The following is a 19468-nucleotide window of genomic DNA, read 5'->3' on the forward strand; positions in this document are numbered from 1 at the left end:
AGGCTCTAGAAGCTGTCTTCACCCCAGCCTAGCATGGCCACCCTGCCTCCCCCGGCTGAGTGCCAGGCCACCATGGGCTCCAGTGATGCCCCCTCCCTGTGGAGGTCAGTTCAGTCCCCACTCCCAGCAAGCCGAAGGATCCTACCGCAGCCATCAGTGGCGGTGCCAGCAGCTACTGAACAGCAGAGACCAGAAACTGGCTGGGGGCAGGCAGGAGTCCTGGATTCCCGGAGTGATGCGGAAGAATGTGATTCAGAGAGGGATCCAGCCAGCAGCCACAGGAGGAGGGGTCCCTGACTGACTGAGAGATGATTCCCGCCCTCATGTAGGAGCTGGGTGGGGTTCAGACAGCAGTGCTGAGCTGCATGGTATGCATCGCGGTGGTGCCCATAGACCCTGCAGTCCTGTCCCAGCATGCACTGGGGAGCAGCATAGCCCCCAGCCCTCCTCTGGCTCCAGGAGCTCCCAGAATGGGGGTATCTGGGGTAGCAGCGGGACAGTGCTCCTAGAGCTGCCAGGGCAGGAATAATGCCCCTTGGGTGGCAGGGCCAGGAGCCAGGGCCCTGGGGGTGCCAGGTTTGCAGCAAAGACCAACAGGTCATGGGCATTTGGGGATAAGATGGACAGCTCAGGGGGCTAAGAAACTCTCTAAACCCCCATCCCAACCCATGCACCAGGTAAATCTGCCCCACCTCACTGCTTTGTGCAAAAAGCAGATAGAGCTGCAGCCTCGGCACATAAGCCCCAGGGTCGGCATCGGGGCAACAGGGCAGTTAAGCAGATTTAACTTGGAACCTTTCCATGCTAGGGGGGCTGGCTCCAATCCAGCCATGGGGCCTTTCCCCTCTCAGGGATGCCAGTTCTGGTCTGGATCCACCCTGTGCAAGGCACGTTTGCAGGGTCTCAGCCCAGTTCTCCACAGGACAAACACACAGCCCTGCCCGTGGGCACTAATCCGCCCCTCGCCGGCATCGCCAGCACTGAGGCTAGGTGGCTGAACAGACCCCCTTGTGGGTGAGTAAGAGGTGCAGGGGCAGGGAGAGCATGTCAGGGGGGCTCTTCAGGGCTCACCCATGAATCAGACTCCAGGGTGAATCTCCTGCAGATTTTAGGGGTGTAAAGCACACCCTCCATCCGAGAACACGGTGCTGTTTCCCCTCTGGGGGTTGAGAGCACGGACTCTTGGGTTTTTGCCCCAAAGGGAAGTGGGGTCTAGCAGGTTAGAACGGGGGCTGGGCATCAGGACTCCTGGGTTCAATTTCTGGCTCTGCCCCTGGCATGAGTGAGTTGTTTCCTCTCTCTAGTGCTCCATCCTTCTCTCTAGTGCTCATGTTCATGTTCCCAGAGAGGCTGAAGCCAGCAGGACAGTGGTCTGGGCTACTTGGGGCCATGCAGTGCTGGGCAGGGATGGGGAAGCCCTGGGCCTTGATAAGGCTCAGCTGGGGCTTGATGACAGGCTCTAACCTGCCTGCAGGGCCGGCTCCAGAGCCCAGCGGGGCAAGCACCTGCCTGGGGCGGCCCTTTCCCGGGGGGGCGGCAGGCTGGGCCGGCGGACCTGCCGCAGGCATGACTGCGGAGGGGACGCTCGGCCGGCGGCTCCAGTGGACCTCCTGCAGGCATGACTGCGGACGGTTCGCTGGTCCCGCGGCTCAGCTGGACCTCCCGCAGGCATGACTGCGGCAGCTCAACCGGAGCCGCCGGACCTGCGAACCGCCCGCAGCTGCAGGAGGTCCAGCCGAGCCGCGGGACCAGCGAACCCTCCGCAGTCATGCCCGCGGGAGGTCCGCTGCTCCCGCGGCTCGGGGGCACCTCCCGGGCATGACTGCTTGGGGCGGCCAAAAACCTAGAGCCGCCCCTGCCTGCCTGTTCTGCACCATCCCTGCACCCTGTTTGACCTGCACTTGGACAGCAGACCCTGGGCCCCATGGAGCCAGTGCGGAAGCTCAAGACGCAGCTGCATCCTTCAGTCACTCAATAAACCCTAATGCTTCCATCAGCAGCTGTCTGTCACTCTTAAGGCACAGGCCTGGAGGGCTGACCCCCGTCCTAGGGGGTGCTGTGCTGTAGGGAGCAGGACAGGGGCTCAGTAGGGGACACATGCCCCTTGCAGTCAGTGCTGGCCCCAAAGTCTGAGTCCAGGGGGCTGGGATAGCAGGGACTGCAAGCTGGCAGTGAGGGGCATCAGCAGGGCTACCCTATCCATTGGCTCCATTTCCCTGGCTGCCCTGTACTGCTCGCTCCATACCCTAGAGCGGATCAGCTCATGGCTCCAGCACCCAGAGGCAAGGCCCTTGAGCAGTTGAGCCCATCTGCTCCTGCCAGAGTGGCTCATGAGTGGCCACTCACTCTTAAAGGGCCCTGTCCCAGTAGGGTCTGCAATAGCGTCTCTGAGGGTCCTGGGCAGTGCTGAGGGCCTGCTACCTCTGGGGTGGGGCATGGGGACTGTTCAGTCAGGACTCCCTCACCCGGTGCTGAGATGCAGTGGGGGGATACCTGCGTGCACACACAGCACCGCTCATGCCATGACCAGAGCCACACCCAGCGCACCTTGGTCTGGACTTAGCTTCTCCAGCAGGGAACACCACCACACCCACACACAGAGCCAGGCTCATCCTCTCCAACAGGGGGCAGCAGTGGGGACAGACAGACGGCCTGGATCATCCCCTCCAGAAGCAGGCAGCACAGCCACACACCCAGACTCTGCTGTGGGTTTGTCACTTTATTCACTGTCACGCTCACTCCAGCCAGGCCTGCCCGGGCATGCACCATTTAACCACCAGCCCCTTGGCACAGCCTCAGGGAGAGAGGGGTGCCAGGGCAGAATAGATACTTTGGGGGGAGGTTTGAGAGGAAATTAAATTATCCCCCAGCTGCACTCTGCCATGGGGGTCCCAGCCTTGGGGAGAGAGGAGTGAGGCACCGAACCCACAGTATCAATGTCCTCCAACTATCAGGGATTTAGGGCAGCCCCAGTCACCTCAAAGGGAAGCCCCACCCTGTCCTGCACATCTGGCACACCTGGGGAAGGCTGTCCCCTGCCCTAGGCTCCACCTTTGCACAAGTCTGTCAATGTCCCCATCCCAGTCCTGGGCTCAGTCTAACCTCTGGAATCCAATTCCACCCACAGGAGCTGAGATCAGAATCCAGCCCTGACCCCCTAGCCCTTAGTGGGTGACTGGATCTGCAGCTGGGGAGCTGAGAGCACACACTGGTTTTGCTGTGAAGTGGCTCCCCTTGTTCTAACTCAGCCAGGGCCTGTGTGCCACAAGCACTGGGGTCCCTGGGGCAGGGGAGGGGGGTTCAATTGTTCCCCGGTGGTAGCTTAGTTGTTTTTTTTCCTGTCTCTGGGCATCCATCCATGCTCCTGGCCGTGCTTTGAGTTCAGAGAGGCGTCCCAGCCGCTGTGCCCGGGGTGCCCTGTGGGGGGCACGTCTCCCCACTGCGCATGATGATCACCGGAAAGTAGAGGGCGTCGTGGTAGCAGGGTGGATTCCCCAGGGGCTGCCTCTCTGCCCCGCCCCCGCTCAGGCTGCGGAAGATGCTCCGGCCCAGCGAGAAGCGGCTGCGGCTGAAGGGCAGGCGGGCGTAGAGGGCCCGGGTGCTGCAAGAGGGGAGCGAGTTGCTGCTCAGTGTACGACGGCAGCGCTGCCAGCCCCGCAGGTAGGCACGGCCTGCCAATGCAGCATCCATCAGCACTGCCTCTGAGTAGCTGGGCACCAGCTGGCGGTTGGAGCAGATGTGCCACTCCAGCTCTGTCATGTCCACCGTGGCCACACGTGGGATGGGGCTCCCATAGCCAGAGGGCTCCAGGGAGCCGGGCCCATCCTCGGTACCAAAGAGCTTCTCCACGTGGTAGTGCACGTTGGCTGTGCGATACCCAGCTAGCACCCGCAGCGGCCAGGACAGAAGCGCCAGCGAGGCTGCCCAGAAGGCCCAGCGCCGGGCAAACCAGGGAGGGTGCCCTGGCTCAGGGAAGACCATCAGCTGCTCCTGGAAGTTGACATCCTGCAGCCGCATGCCCTCTCGTGCCTCCAGGTAGTCGTCCAGCCCCTCGTTCTGGCCGAAGAAGCGTGCCCGCTGTGCCAGGTAGGCAGCCTCGGCCCGAGCGCTGGCAAAGCTGAAGCACTTGGTGAAGCGCAGGCGCGTGGCCGGATGCTCAGCCAGGCCCAGCAGCTCCTTGGAGACGTCACGCACGCCGTGGGCCATGTAGTCAAAGTGGCTCTCAGCCACGTGGGTGTTGACCCGCTCATGGTACACCTGTGTGGTGGTGTAGGCATCGCCATTGCGATAGCGGGTCACCTGGCGCGTCCGACGGATGTAGTGGTAGCTCACCGCCTTCCACCACACGCAAGGCGCTGCCTGCTGCATGTGCTGCACCAGCTGGTGCACGCTGGCAGTGCTGGCCCGGGACTGGCGCCGGGCCTGGGCAAAGCGATGCCAGCACTCTACCAGGTACAGCAGGTAGAGCATGGCCAGGAAGGCCAGCGGGATGTAGAGATAGCCGTCTGAGCAGGGGCTGGCGTGATAGACAGTGGAGGTTCCCCGGGCTGCCCCATCAAAGGCCAGGCGGGTGACGGTGGAGAGGTGGCACCAGGCCACGGCACCAAAGCAACCATACATCAGCAAGGTGAGCAGTAGGCATCGCCAGTGTGACTCCCGCCACAGGGAGCTGCTCAGCGACTGCTTGAGGGGGCGCTGCTGCTCGGGGGAGAGAAAAACACAGTTAGTGGGGAAAGACCCTGTGTCCCTTTCCCTGTCCCCTTGCCCTGAGGGCTGGATCACAGCCAATGCACCACAAAGGAGAAAGGTCCCATTTCCTTTCCTCCCAAGCCTGCCAGTCCCCCCTGAGGCAGATCAGAGCTGCTGCCCCCTGGAGAGGAAAGGCCCCATGTCCCATACCCTGCCCTCCAAACTCCCTATCAAACGGCTGGCCCAGGCCAGGCAGCAGTAGCCAATCAGAACGCACGTGAGCAGGCTAGTGCCTGGAAAGCTGGCCCCTCCGGCACAAGTCCCAGCTGTACCTGCAGCCAGTATCTAATCTGCCCCCACCCTCCTTCCACCTCAACAGCGTCTCGTGAGCACCAGGCAAAGCGCCAAAAACAAATGGACTCCCGGACGCAGGGCAGGGCTAGGGATGCAGATGCATCAGCACCAATGAGCTCACTGGGGGATGGGAAGGCTCAGGGACAAATTAACCACCAGACCTTATCCCCTGTCCCCTGTCCCCCATCCCAGAGCTGGGTATAGAACCCTGAGTCCTGGCTCCTACCCCCACTGCTATGGCCCATTAGATCCCACCCTGACCTGGGACTAGAGCCCAGGAGCCCTGCTCACCTCCAACTGCCTAGACCCCACTTGCCTCCCATGCCCAAGGAGAGAACCCAGGAGTCCTGGTTCCTGCCCCTCCTGCTTTAGATCCCAGGCCTCTCCTGGAGTTGAGAACAGAAGCCAGGGGGCTGCCAACACCCCTGCCCCTATTCCCTGCCACTGGAGCCCACAACCTCCCAGCGCTGGGAATGGAGGGGTGGGCCCCCGGACGTGATGGGGGGGGGGTCAGGGATCGAAAATGCGCAGAACCAGCCAAAGCAGGACGGCCCCGCACGCCTCCGCCTGCCTCTGTGATACCCCGCCGGCCCCACCCCCAGGCGTGTTCCCTGCAGCACCGGGGGGAGGGGCACGGAGAAAACAAGCGCTCCCCACCCCACCCTGGGGGACTCCAGCCCCGGCAAGCCCCCCCCCGCCGCCTTTGTCCCGATCGAGCCCCTCCCGGTCCCTCCCCCACACACACCCAGCCCCAGCCGCTCTGCTGCAATGCAGAGCCCGGCACCCGACCCGCCTCTCCGCGACGGCAAACCGCCCCCCCCCCCGGGCCAACGGGGCCCCCCAGTCCCGGTCCAGCGCCGGTGATTCCGGTGCATCGTCCCTCCACATTGTAACGGGAGTTACCGAAATGCCGGGGGGACGGAGCGGGGGAATCGCCCTGACCCCCACGTCAACCGCCCCTTACCCCCCAACCCCGCCTGTCTCCCCGTACCCCCAGCCCCGCCTAGCCCCCAGCCCGCACCTCCCATCCCCCCAACACTGCCGATCCCCCACGCACCCCCCAACTCACACACAAACACCCACCCCCACGCCCTGCCCGACTGTCGGGGGGGAGCAGCGCCCCCCCAACCAGCCCCTGGGGGGAGCACCCCCCCTTGCGCATGGGGGGTCCAGGATCGGGCCCAGCGCTCACCTCCTCCCGGTGCGGGTCCCCCGCGGGGGGCGGGCCGGGCAGCGCCCCCTCGCCGAGCATGGCTGTCGCTGGGGGCTGCGGCAGCCGGGATCGCGGGCACCATGGCGGGGTCAGACCCAGCGCCCCCCGGCCCGAGCGCGGAGCCGCCTCCCTGCCTGGTGCATCTTCTGCGCCCCGCTCCGATTGCTCCGTGCGCCTGCTCCGCCTCCCCCGGCGGGGCCCTGCCCGCGGCGCCGGGGCCGCCTCCCGAAGCCTCCCTCCTGCCCCGGTGCCCAGCGCCCCCTGCCCAGCACTGCGCCCCGGCTACAGCCTCGCCCCCGGTTTCGCACCCCTACTCCTGGGCGCCCCACCTCTTCCACCCATCCAGAGCCCTCCAGCGCCCCCACATCCCCTGCCACCCAACCGAGGGCCCTGCTGTCCCCTGCACCCCAGGGGTCTCCTGTGCCACCACCCCTCCCAACCCTGCCCCCTTCCTCCCTCTGCCCCATCCCCTGGTGCCACCCACCCTACCCTGCATCCCTGTGCCCCAGAGCCCATGTGCTCCCTCCACACACACACACAGGCACACCCTGCTCTCAGTCACCCGTGCCCTGGGCACCCTTATGCCTCCTGACATCCCCGCTCCTGTGAGCCCCTCTCTCCTTCTGCCCCACCTTCATCACCCACCCCAGGACCCCTGCAACCCCAGGGCCACCCTGTCCCACCCCCTAACCCCCTCCTGTCCCTGCACTGCACTCCCTATGCCCCAGTGCTACCTGCACATCCCACCTGCATGTGCCCCCTGAACCTCACTCCTCACCCCCCGTGTCACCCTCACCTCCTGTCTCTGCACTGCACCCCCTGTGCCCTGTGCCCCACTGCTACCTGCACATCCTACCTGCATGTGCCCCCTGAACCTCACCCCCCCCAGTGTGACCCTCACCTCCTGTCCCTGCACTGCACCCCCTGTGTCCCAGTGCTACCCGCACATCCTACCTGTATGTGCCCCCTGAACCCCCACGCCTCACTGTGGCGATTATGGAAGAGGGGGACACGCATCAGGGCCCCCAAGGGGGCCCTGGGTGATCGCCACTTCCCACCATCCAACACAGATGTAATGAGGTTATGTGGTGTCCGCATAAGAAATTAAAACTACTGATTATTCCTCAAGAAAGGTTTTTAATGACTTATGGCTATAAATGCAACAAGGACAGAATAGGAAAAGAAAAGTTAAAGACCAGCATTGAATAAGGATTAATATAAACAGCAAATTATACTGAAGACAAGCACAAGTAATATTATGCACCAGGTATTTACTACTATTTTTAGTACTGCAGCACTGATATAACCTGAGATTAAATTATTTCAACACTACCATTCTTAATACTATATTGTCAGTACAATTTGAGATTAAATCAGCTTGAGCAACCCAGACTTCTTTACTCTGTTACCTTATTCTGCATGCACACAGACTTTTGTACTTTAAAACCATATCCTGCGGAGAATACGTTACCCTTTAGTCGACTGCTCTTTGCACTGGCCAAGTACAGATAGTCAGTGCAATTCAGGTTTCCTTGCTTCAGGGGGTATATGTGAGCCTGACAAAGTGTGATCTCTTTTAGGTCAACACACACACAAACCACCTGAGCTCTACACATTTTATCTCATCTGCTCGCCGTGTTTTGAAGCAGGTCAACCAATCAGGGTCGGCCAAATCTTTAATGTGGTTAGCGTGATCGCTTTGGCTGTATAATTTATGCTGATTTATTTTCTTGTAGCCAATTGTTTTAAATATGGTTCAGCATAATGTGTTATCTGGTTGCAGCGCGTTTTGACCAGAAGTCTGTTTCCTTTTGCAAAGCTTGCTTTTTAAAGCTAATTTTACAAGGCTCGCTTGGTGAAGCTGCCAGAAGTTTTAGGCCTAACACTGACAATACTATTGTTCATTTCAAGCTTGACAAAACTCTTGTTCAAATTATTCACACACACCCCCAGTGTGACCCACACCTCCTGTCCCTGCACTGCTCCCCCTATGCCCTGCGCCCCAGTGCTACCTGCACTCCTACCTGCATGTGCCCCCTGACCCGCACTCCTCACCTCCACGGTGCAACCCACACAACATGCTCCTAATTGTCCCTCTGCCCCCAGCCCAAGTGCCATCCTGCAACCCCCACCCCAACCTGTGCTTCCTACTCCTACCAACCTGCACCCCCTGGCACCATCCCTCAGTGCCTACAATCCCCACTCCCCTTGCCCTCCAGTGCCCTTAGGAGTGCAAGGTGTCTCAGCTCAGCATTGCCAAAGTCCATCTGTGCCTCCTTCCCCACCCCCACCCCCCATGTTGTTGCATTTTGGAGATGGTCCCTAACATTTAGGGGGCTGCCCCAGAACACCCACCACCACTTCCATCCTCACTAGCTAGTGAGGCTGTCATCTCCACGCTGCTGGGACCCACATTTGGAGGAAGTACCTTAGTCCTAAGGGACAGACCCCCCTCAAATGTCAATAGGAATTCAGTCCCTGCAATGCTCCTGGCAGAATGGCTGGTCCTGACTGCCCACGGACTCCATTGATCAAGTAAGAGAAGTGAGACTGGCTTCATTGCCCTCCCCCCAGACTTCCTCTCCATCTCTTCCTACAGCTCCCGTGGATCCAGGACAAGGGGGCAGTGCCCAGGCAAGGGAATCCCTATCTCAGAGAACTTGTGCAGGATGCAAGACTTCCTTGTGCAATGTGCAAAGAACTAGATTACCTGGACACTGGCATGAGAGTCAGTGGGTGAGCTGCGGAACTCCCTGCCACATGATTTATGGATGGGAGATTCAAAGGCCAGAAGGCCCTTTTCTGATCCTCCATTCTGACTCCTGTATCACTCAAGCTGGGTACTTCCCCACCCAGATCCCTGCACCCCACCCAGAGCTGCTGGCTAAGCTGGAGTTGAGCTGTTAGAGAGACACCCAGTTTGGATTGGAAGACCCCACTTGATGGAGAACCCCCTTCCCCTAGCCCTGGGACAGTTGTGCCAAGGGTGAGTCCCCTCTCCCTGTTGAACACGCATCCCTCAGTTCCAGGTTAAATGTGTCGGGCGTTGGCTCCCAGCCTTTGGCTCTTGCTCAGCTTTTGTCTGTGACATTAATGAGCCCCCAGCTCCAAAAAATCTCCCTGTGGAGGTGCTGAAAGGTCAGGATTGAGCCCCTTTGGGACCTTCTCTGGGATAAACTAAATGCAGCTCCATCAGCCTCTCCTTGCAAGGCAAGTCCTCCAGGCCTCGAATACTTCTTGTGCGTCTTCTCTGAGGCTCCCCTTGATTTGTCACCAGCCTATAGCAGAGTGGTAACTGGATGTGGGTGCAAGATCCAGTCTCGGTCTCACCAATGCTGTGTGCAGAGGGGATTTCACCTCCCAGCTCCTGCTCCATGTCCCTCAGACATGCCAGGATCACGTTCACCCTCATAGCAACAGCGTGGCACTGGAAGCTCCTGCTCAGCTGATTTTCACCAGCACTCATGAGTCCCTGCAATCCTGGATGCAGCCCCCAGCCTGCACTGGGGTCAGGGTTCTCCAGCCAGGCCTTGTGGAGTCATGCCTGCTATTAGGCGAAGGTTCAGCTGGTCCAAAAGGGATGGTGAGTTAAGCAAGTCACTTTACTCAAAACCCTGTAATCTTGGGACTCCAGGAACTGGCACTTTAAATAGGCCCCTCTGGGTCAGACTCTCAGCAAGTGGAAACTGACCAGGCTCCACTGAAGTCACCAGTGCTGGGATGACTTTCACCCACTGAGAATCTGCTCCCAGTAGCGAACAACTCCACCTGCAACTGGAGTCAGTGGCCCAAAGTGAGGGTGTGCTTTCGGGTGCAGATGGGGCCCAACGGGCTTAGTCTCCCAGGGATCCATGAGATTTGACTAATTCCTGCTGTGTTTTTAAAAAATGTGCTAGATTGTTATTCAGGTATGAACTCTCCCCATCCCCCACATCTGTGGCCAGCATAAACTCCATTGGTGGCTGCCTCAGGCTCCTCCGCTTCTCTGTGTATTTATTGTTCCAATTCCCCTGGCTGGGACCCCACAATTACATCAGGATCCTCACACCAATTGCTACTGGCCAGTAGCTGAGTGCACCTTCCCCAGGGTATTGTGTAGGGGAGGCATGCATTCATATGCCTGGTATTTTCCTGGCTGTGCAGGTGCACCTGACAGAGCTGCGGGATGTATAGCAGTCTCGGGGGCAGGAGGAGGTAGCTGTTAACTCTGAAAAAAGCCTTGGTGGTCATAGTGGATAAGCAGCTGAACATAAGCTCCCAGTGTAATGCAATCCTTTGATACACAAACAAGGGAATCTCAGGTAGAGGAGAGGTTCTGTTACCTCTGTATGTGGCAGAGGTGCGACCACTGCTGGAATCCTGTGTCCAGTTGTGGTGTTCACAATTCAAGAAGGATCATGTTGATAAATTGGAGGGGGGTCAGGGAAGAGCCCCAAGAATGATTAAAGAATTGGAAAATGTGCCTTATATGAGACTTCAGAAGCTGAATGTGCTTTACCTTAACAAAGAGCAGGTTAACAGATGGCTTGATCACAGTCTATATGTATCTACATGGGGAACGGAAATTTAACAACAAGCTTTTCAATCCAGCAGACAGAGATCTAACATCCAATGGCTGGAAAATGAATCTACACAGCGCCAGACTGGAAAGAAGGCATCATTTTTAACCAGCGAGGGTAATTAACCATTGGAGCAACTTTCCAAGGCTCACGGTGGATTCTTCATCAGACAACTTTTAAATCAGGAATAGATGGGTTTTTTTCTCAAATAGCTGCTCTAGTTCAAACAGGAATTAATTCAGGACAGTCCTGTGGCCTGTTACATGCAGGAGGAGGGAGGGATAGCTCAGTGGTTTGAGCATTTGGCCTGCTAAATCCAAGGTTGTGAGTTCAATCCTTGAGGGGGCCACTTAGGGATCTGGGGCAAAAATTGGTCCTACTAGTGAAGGCAGGGGGCTGGACTTGATGACCTTTCAAGGTCCCTTCCAGTTCTTGGGGGGAATTCCCTAATGGCCGACAGAGCTGTCCCTGGGCAGCATGCATAGGGCCAACAGCCCAGAGCCCCTGGACTGCTAAGAGGATCAAAGCAAGTGCATCTATCACACTGAGGAGATTTAAACTTCAAGACTCCTTATAAGAAAGGGAAGTGGATATTTTTTGCTGTTTTTAAAATTAAATAGGCAGCTAGTATTGTTTTTTAAATTATTATGACAAACAAGTTTAAGCTTTGTTGTAACGTGCGTTGTTTGTCTGGACTGCTCAAGACCTGAAGGCTTGTGTAGGAGGAACTCTTTGAGTTGGCTTCTTAAATACCTCCATGCTGTGTCACATCTGATACTCCTTGATGAAACATAGGAGCCTTGTCTCATAACAGGCTTATTCAAACTGATACAAGTTAAAAAGTGAGATCTTGGAAGAGTGTTGCCATTTTTATAATGTAATAAAAATACTGTAATGATAAGGAAGAAGATAAGAATGGCCCTACTGGGTCAGACCAAGGCGCCATCTAGCCCAGTGTCCTGTCTTCCGATAGTGGCCAGTGCCAGGTGCCCGAGAGGGAATGAACAGAACAGGTAATCATCAAGTGATCCATCCCCTTTCGCTCATTCCCAGCTTCTGGTAAACAGATGCCAGGGACACTTAATAAATAGTGTGTAATAAGCATGTCATAAAAACAAATTTTATATTTCCAAAATCACTGCTTTTATAATTCACACTCAGGCAAATGAGAAAATCCCAGGAAATATTCATTTTTAGGAGAGGGTTCATGAGACTTGACATTTTAGTGAAAGGGGTTCACAGCTTGTTAAAGTTTGGGAACCACTGATCTAGTATGAACCCTGGCTGAGCTACTCCCTCGACCGCTCCACTTGCCCCTTCTGCTGCTCGCCCCCTCTCCACACTCCTGGCATTGAGAGCTGCAGCTGCAGTAAATACGCATGCGCCACTCCCTGGTCCCACACATCCCACCCTCTGACTTCTCATTGGACCAACTGGGTCTGGATTGATATCTCCTGACCCAATCAGCATGACCGTTTGTCCAATCCACGTGGACCAGCGGCCAATCGGAACCGGGGAGCGTGTGGCCGGGGACGTGGCCGCTGCCGGGTCTCAGGGGCCGGTCCGGGGCGCCCGCAGCGAACGAAGGGCCCGTGAAAGCGCCCGGGGGGCCCGCAGCTCATTGTTATTCATACCCACAAAGCCCCGCGCTGAGCCCGCCATGGCCTATCACCAGGGCTACGGGGGGCAAGGTGAGTGCGGGGCGCGGGGCTCGCGCTCTCCTGAGGCGCGGCCGGGCCGGGCCGGGGGCGGGCAGCTGCGGGGTCTCCGCGCCAAGCCGCCGCCGCTGCTGCTGCCTCGGGGGCCCCTGCCAGGCTCTGGGTGTCGGGTTCCCGCGGCTCCTGGCTCCCGTGGGCAGCTGTGGGGGCCGGACCCCAGCGGGGACTCGGGCGAGGCCCCCCAGCTGGCGCGGGGTCTCTCCGGCAGCTCTCGGGGGCAGGGCGCCCCAGTGTGGTTTGGGGGCGGTGCCTGGTGTAACGGGGCTCGGCCCCCCGGCCCTATCCACGAGCTGGGGTGGGGGGACCCCGGGGCCAGGCCCTTGTGGGGAGGGGCGATGCCAAGGGCCAGGCCTGCTGTGATGGGGCGGGAGTTACGGTGACAAAGTAGCATTGCCCCCCAAGTCACTTTGATGGCTCCTTTCTGCACCCTCTTCAGGTTTTCAGCCTGTGGCCCCAGAACCAGCTGCCCTGTTGCAGTAAGGGTCTATCTACCCAGTGCCGTATGCTGCTTCTTACACCTACTCTGGTCACAGATTGGGTGACTCCAAGGGTCACCTTAGTCCTTATTGCCACAACATGGCACTGGGAGCTCATGGTCAGTTGCTTGTCTGCTTTGACCCCTGGATCCTGTCCAGAGTCACTGCTCTCCAGGAGACAGGCCCAGCTCTGTCGGCACGGCCTGACCCCCTTGTTCTTAGATAAGTGGCCACGTTTGGCTGTATTAAAATATAGTGTGTCTGAATGGGCCCTGCTCCCCAATCGATTCAGCTCGCTTTGTATGACAGCCCTGTCCCAGTCACTGTTTACCAATCTGCATGTTATCTGCACATTTGATCAACGTTGATTTTATCTGTATTGCAGGCTCCAAGCACCGAGGCCGGGGGCCCCTGGTCCCTCCTGCCCCGGACCCCCACCAGCTTTTCGATGACACCAGTGCTGGTTTCCCACATGCACAAGGCACCCCTGCCTCAGGAATCGACATGGGCTTCAACACCCTCCTGGCTGACCCAATGGCTAACGTGGCCGTGGCCTATGGCTCCTCCATTGCCAGCCAGAGCAAGGACATTGTCCACAAGGAGGTATGGGAGGGACAGGACCCAGACCCCTGCACCGGTCAGGGCTAGAACGGGGGGGCTGGGCAGATTGGGGGTGCTGAATGCTCTGAAGCCCCTGGAGTCTGCATACCCTGCACCCCCATGGTGGGGAAAGTCCTCCCCTACTCTGGCAGTGCCCCCTCTGCAGGGCAGAGGGAACTGAGTCTCCATGGCCCTTTCACAAAAGGGAGCACGGTCTGCTTGTTAAAGTGGGGGGTCTGGCCTGGATTCTTTTCCCAGCTCTGAGAGGGGAGTGGACCTTGGGGGCCAGGATTCCTGGGTTCTATACCTGGCTGTGGTAGGGAAGTGGGATCTAGTGGATTAGAGCAGGGATGGGCTGGGAGCCAGGATTCCGGGGTTCCCTTCCTGTCTCTTTGCCTCAGTTTCTTCTCTATAAATTGGATCTGGCCCCCACAGGAGAATGGGGAGGTGTCGCTAATTGACTAGTGATGGGCTTTGTCCTGCCAGGATGCCCCAAGCGCAGTAAGCCCCTGTCACACACATCCCATTTTGTCCAGTGCAGTAATCCCCTGGTGCAGCCTGGTGTGATAACCGCCCCTGCCCCACCCAGCATGATTAGTCCCCCGTTATGCCCCATAGCACGACCCCCTGCTCTTCCTGGCACAGTAACTCCCAAGTCCCCTTTCCGGTGTCATAACCCGTCTCTCTCCCTGCACAGATCCACAGGTTCATGTCAGTGAACAGGCTCAAATATTTTTTTGCCGTGGACACTGCCTACGTGACCAAGAAGCTGGCACTGCTGCTCTTCCCGTATGCACACCAGGTACGGGATGCCCTTGCTGCACATCCTGATGCACAAGTTATGGGGTCTTGAAGCTGGCCGTGGGGTTGAGAGTCATGACTCCTGGGTTCTCTCCCCAGCTCTGGGAGGGGAATGGGATCAAGTGGGATAGAGGAGCATGGGTTGAGAGCCAGGACTTGTGGGTTCTATATGCAATTCTGGGAGGAGATTGTGGTTTAGTGGGATACTGGGTGGGTGGGGAGGGGATTTGCCTGGGAACCAGGACTCTTGGGTTCTAGTCCAGGTTCTGCCATTGGTTCAATTGCATGATGATGATGATGATGAGGTCCATGCCTCAGTTTCCCCTGTTTAATGGATAAGGATCTGCAAGGCTTAGAGGCAATATCCAATCACTCTCCCTTCTCTTTAGAACTGGGAGGTTCGGTATAGCAGGGACACACCCCTGACTCCCCGGCAGGACATCAATGCACCGGACCTGTACATCCCCAGTGAGTATGATCAAGCAAATAGTGATGGGGAAGGGGCCTCCCCTCCTAGCCCAGGTTAGTCAGGCCTGATGACCCTTCTCCTAGGACTGGTAGCTAGGGTCTAAGAGACCCCCTGTTTCTGTCTGTATCTAGTGCAAGAGAGAGCAGTTGGTAGGTGTCAAAGAGAGAGAGAGAGGATGTGGTGTGTATGGGGATGAATGGATGGGGGGAGGGTTCATGAATGGGGATGAACTGGGGGAAGGGGGTCAATGGACAGACTGCCCGGCCAATTAGGCAGACGGATATCGCTAGCACTGCCCCCTGGGAGGCTGATCTCCTCCCCTCACATTTCCTATCCTGCCTATGGGTTGCCTCTCCCCTTCCACCTCAGTGGAAGCTCTAGCTCACGCTTCGTCTGTGTGTCTGTTTCAGGCATGGCCTTTATCACCTACATCCTGTTGGCCGGCATAGCCCTGGGCCTGCAGCAAAGGTGAGTCCTGCTTCCCTGGAGCCACCAAAACTCTGAGCCCACCTTTCCCCCACAGGCTTCGTCAGAGTTGCTCTCCCCTCTCAGGCAGTGCTGACCCCAATGCCCTACCGTGGTGGGTCCTTTTTTCCAGTGATTCCCAGGTGTGGAGGATCCCCCTGGTGTTTTCCTCAAAAGCTGAAGTGTGAACCCAGGTGTCCTCCTAGCCAGGTTCCAGATTGGGTGACTCTACCTGTTTCTAAATCCCTGCTACAGTTTCTGTCAGTTGGAGGATTCTCCCTCACTTCCTCTCTCACTCGGGTGTAGCTTTGCTGTGTGACCCCAGAGGTGGCTGCATCTCAATGCCAGGCAAGGGATCCCTGTATGAATAGCACCTGCACCCCACCCCAGCGGCAGAAGCGAAGGCTGATTTGCTGTCATGGTTCCCTGGCAGGTTCTCCCCGGAGGTGCTGGGCATGTGTGCCAGCACTGCCTTTGTGTGGGTCATTATCGAAGTCCTCGCCCTGCTCCTGAGTCTGTATCTAGTGACAGTGCAGAGCGACCTCACGCCCTTCGACCTGCTCGCTTACAGTGGGTACAAATACGTGGGGTGAGTCTGCATGTAGGACGACCCTGCTGTCACCAGGCAGCTGCCGGGGAGGGGGGTTCGAGGCTACAAATGTGGGGCAGGGGTTACAGAAAACTAGGCTGAAATGAAAATAATTTAATGAAAACAAACAATTAATTGTTGTCTACATTTTTAATGGAAAATTTCAGTTTTTTGGCGAAAATTTAAATTCTGATAATATTTCAGTTTTACTCAAAAAAATTTTGGGAAAAGCTGCTGTAGGGGGCATCATGGGAGTTATAGTCCAGGAGCCTCAAGCCCCCATTCTCCACTGTGTGCTAGTGTCCCTTGCACAGACTATATCTCCCCTGATGCACCAGTGGGGTGGGCCTTGGGGACCTGCTGGAATGGGGGGCTGGACCGGGTGATGCTGGGGTGGGGTTGAGGGTTCTGCCAGGGTTGGGATGGCTGGATGGGGTGAAGCTGAGAGTGGGTCTGAGGTGTCCAGCTAGGATGGGGGGACTGGGTGGGGTGATACCGAGGATGAGTCTGAGGGGTCCCACCAGGATGAGGGAGCAGGCTAGATGGCATGATGCTGGAGGAGGGGGGGCTGGTGCATCTGTGCAGGGTGGGAAGAAGTGAGGAGCCCCCTCTCACTGCCTGGCCCTGCCCTCCCCTAATTTCTGTCTCCTCCAGGATGATCCTGGCTGTGCTGGGGGGGCTGCTCTTTGGCAGTGATGGGTACTATGTGGCCCTTGCCTGGACATCCTGTGCCCTCATGTACTTCCTGGTGAGTGTAAGCCCCAATATGGACACCTGCAGCCTCGTACAGTAATCTCTAGGGACAGTCCCTATATAGACATGTAGAGCCCCCATGAATCCCTGGTGCCAGGCACCCAGGAATGGGGGTTGCTTCTCTACAGCAGCTATAGCCCCTGTAACCCACAGGTTGGAGGTGCTTGGGAGTGGAGATGAGGAAGAGCCTCAGAAGTGAGTGAGGCCATGTTGCCCCTGGGCCGTTTGAGGCCATCCCATGGGGTAGTCTCCAGTGCCTTGTCCCCACATGGTGGTATCTGCCAATCCCAGCTGCAGGGCGGCGGGGGGCAGTAGCCTTTGAACATGAGGCATCATGGGACTTGGTAATGGCTCCCTCAGCCACAGTAGCTACAATGTTCAACTCACTCTATGGGGGCAGTGCAGAGGTGGGAGCCTGGGCATGGGGCTGCATGAGGAGAGGAGTGGAGATGGGTAATTACCAGTTCATCCCCCATGTCTAATGCTGTCTCCCCACAGGTGAGATGGTGGCAGGGAGAGACAGGGCAGGTGGGTTACCGGGCCAGGCTCCCCCTATATCTAATATTGTCTTTCCCCAGGCACGGTCCCTGCGAATGAAGCTGCACCCGTCCCTGGTGCCAGATGGGATGGGGCATCCCAGAGGCGGTGGGCGTGGTCAGACTTATGTCACCCTGGGGGCTGCTGCCTGCCAGCCACTCATCGTCTACTGGCTCACCTTCCACCTGGTCCGCTGAGATGGGGCAGCGTGGCACCCTGGGGGACAGTCCGTCCCAGACACATGGACTCCTGGGACGCCCCCAGACATTCAGGCACCCAGGACGCACATCCTCCAATGCACAGCTGTCGGGGACCATACACAACCTGAAGCATGGACACCTCAGACCCCCATGTGGGGGCTGGCAGCCAGGACGCCTGGGTTCTATCCCCAACTGGCTGGGTGACCTGAGGCGCTTCCCTTCTCCTGCCTATGCCTCAGTTTCACCCTCACTTTGAAGGCGGGATGATAACACTAACCTGCCCTCTGGGACTTGCCCAGCCACATCACCTTGGGTGCAGGGCCCTACCCCCCGCCTCCCTTCTGCTGGTGGGTATCTGGTCCCCCAGTCCCCTGGGATGGAAAGTACCCCAAAAAACAGTGTTTCCAGCATATCAGTGTTTTCCCGGAGAACTCCATCAAAACCCAACACTTGGGGAGAGGGAATAAAGAGTCCTGACTAACCAGCAGTCCGTGTGTCAGTGCTGGGCCATGGTGCTAGGGGGAGCTGTGCAGCAGGGAGTGGGGCAGTGGCCCAATAGGGGGCACTTTGCCCTTGTAGCCCTGGCCCCAGTGCCCAGGCATGGTACTAGGCAGGCTGTGCAGCAGGAAGCAGGGTGGGGTCTCAGTAGGGGAGCATTCTACCCTTGCAGGCATTGTGGACCCCCCCTACACAGAGCACTAGTACATTGCCCCTCAATACCAACCTGACGCCTCTGCAATTTCTGTCCCCGTCATAGAACCATAGATTATATATGACAGAATCAGAGATACGTAGGGCTGGAAGCGAGATCTAGACCAACCTGCTGCTCTGAGCAGGGCTGAGTACACCAGGGATTGTTGGGATAATCTAGTCTGACCTCCTGTGTGACACTGGCCTTGGGACTGCCCTGAATTAATTCCTGTTTGAACTAGAACAGATATTTTAGAACAAATCCAGTTTTGATTTAAAAATTGCAATTGACAGAGAATCTACCACAATCCTTAGGAAGTTGTTCTGTAGTTAATTATTAAATTGTTAAGAACATGTGCCTTATTTCCAGTCTGACGTTGTCTAACTTCAACTTCCAGCCATTCGATCGTCTTAGACCTTTGTCTGCTAGATTGATGAGCCCTCTGTTATCTAGAGTGCGACCAAGTAATCCCTTAGCTTTCTCTTTGTTAAGGTAAATAGATCAGGCCCCTGGAATCTCTCGCTATGAGACATGTTCTCTAAGCCTTTAATCATTCTTGTGACTCTTCTCTGAGCCCTCCAATTTATCAGCGTCCCTCTTGCATTGTGGCCACCAGAACTGGACGCAGGATTCCAGTGGCAGCTGCACCAGTGCCACCTATGGAAGTAACAGAACCTCCCTTCTACTCAAGCTTCCCCTATTTATACATCCCAAGATTGCATTAGCCCTTTTGGCCACAGATTCATGTTGGGAGCTCACATTCAGCTGATTATCTACGATGACCCCCAAGCCTCCCAGGATAGAGTCCCCCATCCTGTAAGTGTAACCTACGTTCTTTGTTCCTATATGTGTAACTTTACATTTTGCAATATTAAATCACATATTGGTTGTTTGCACACAGTTTACCAGCTCATTCTGTATCAGTGACCTGTCCTCTTCATTAGTCACTACTCCCAGCTTTGTGTCATCTGCAAACTTTATCAGCAATTATTTTGTTTTCTTCCATGTCATTGCTAAAAATAATAAACAGGATAGGACCAAGCTGTGTGGGACCCAAGTAGAAACATAATGCACCCAGTGATGATTCCCTGTTTACAAGTAAAATGTGAGATGGCTCAGTAAGCCAGTTTTTAATCCAGTTAATAACGTGTGCTGTGGTGATTTAGTATTGATCTGGTTTCTTAAGATATCCTGGGGTACCATGGCAAATATCTTACAGAAGTGTAAGTGTTCAACATCAACACTCATCTCTGACTCTCCCAAAAAAAATACCAAGTTAATTTGACAGGCTCTATTTTCCATAAGCCTATGTTGATTGGCTTTAATTATACCACACTTCTTTATTGATTCAGTT

General features: G+C 56.8%; 2 protein-coding genes across 3 annotated transcripts; one reads left to right on the forward strand and one right to left on the reverse strand.

The window, feature by feature from the left end:
* Positions 1-2629: 2629 nt before the first annotated feature.
* Positions 2630-6397, reverse strand: TMEM151A (transmembrane protein 151A). The gene is made up of 2 exons (XM_045025122.1): positions 6236-6397; positions 2630-4698 (listed from the first exon to the last, which is right to left on the reverse strand). The coding sequence occupies exons 1-2, from the start codon at positions 6293-6295 to the stop codon at positions 3382-3384; spliced, it is 1377 nt and encodes a 458-aa protein (XP_044881057.1). The 5' UTR covers positions 6296-6397; the 3' UTR covers positions 2630-3381.
* Positions 6398-12326: 5929 nt separating this feature from the next.
* YIF1A (Yip1 interacting factor homolog A, membrane trafficking protein) lies at positions 12327-19260 on the forward strand. 2 transcript variants are annotated; one of them, XM_045025505.1, is made up of 8 exons: positions 12327-12506; positions 13395-13612; positions 14307-14411; positions 14800-14878; positions 15290-15347; positions 15778-15933; positions 16588-16681; positions 17265-19260. In XM_045025505.1, exons 1-8 carry the CDS (start codon positions 12476-12478, stop codon positions 17418-17420), a joined length of 897 nt encoding a protein of 298 aa, XP_044881440.1. In that variant the 5' UTR covers positions 12327-12475; the 3' UTR covers positions 17421-19260. The 2 variants fall into 2 exon arrangements, with proteins under 2 accessions (XP_044881440.1, XP_044881438.1); XM_045025503.1 differs by lacking the exon at positions 12327-12506 and having other exon boundaries at positions 12984-13612.
* The last annotated feature ends 208 nt before the right edge of the window (positions 19261-19468 follow it).

The sequence above is a fragment of the Mauremys mutica genome, chromosome 7 (assembly GCF_020497125.1).
Source record: "Mauremys mutica isolate MM-2020 ecotype Southern chromosome 7, ASM2049712v1, whole genome shotgun sequence".
Classification (NCBI taxonomy): Eukaryota; Metazoa; Chordata; order Testudines; family Geoemydidae; genus Mauremys; species Mauremys mutica.

Bases quoted from the DNA above. Each gene is read 5' to 3' on its own strand.
- YIF1A (XM_045025503.1), top strand. From the start codon at position 13,349: ATGTTATCTGCACATTTGATCAACGTTGATTTTATCTGTATTGCAGGC. The intron at 15,348-15,777 runs GTGAGTCCTGCT...GTTCCCTGGCAG, and splicing joins GCCCTGGGCCTGCAGCAAAG to GTTCTCCCCGGAGGTGCTGG. The intron at 16,682-17,264 runs GTGAGTGTAAGC...GTCTTTCCCCAG, and splicing joins GTGCCCTCATGTACTTCCTG to GCACGGTCCCTGCGAATGAA.
- TMEM151A (XM_045025122.1), bottom strand. From the start codon at position 6,295: ATGCTCGGCGAGGGGGCGCTGCCCGGCCCGCCCCCCGCGGGGGACCCG. The intron at 4,699-6,235 runs GTGAGCGCTGGG...TCCCCCGAGCAG, and splicing joins GGGACCCGCACCGGGAGGAG to CAGCGCCCCCTCAAGCAGTC.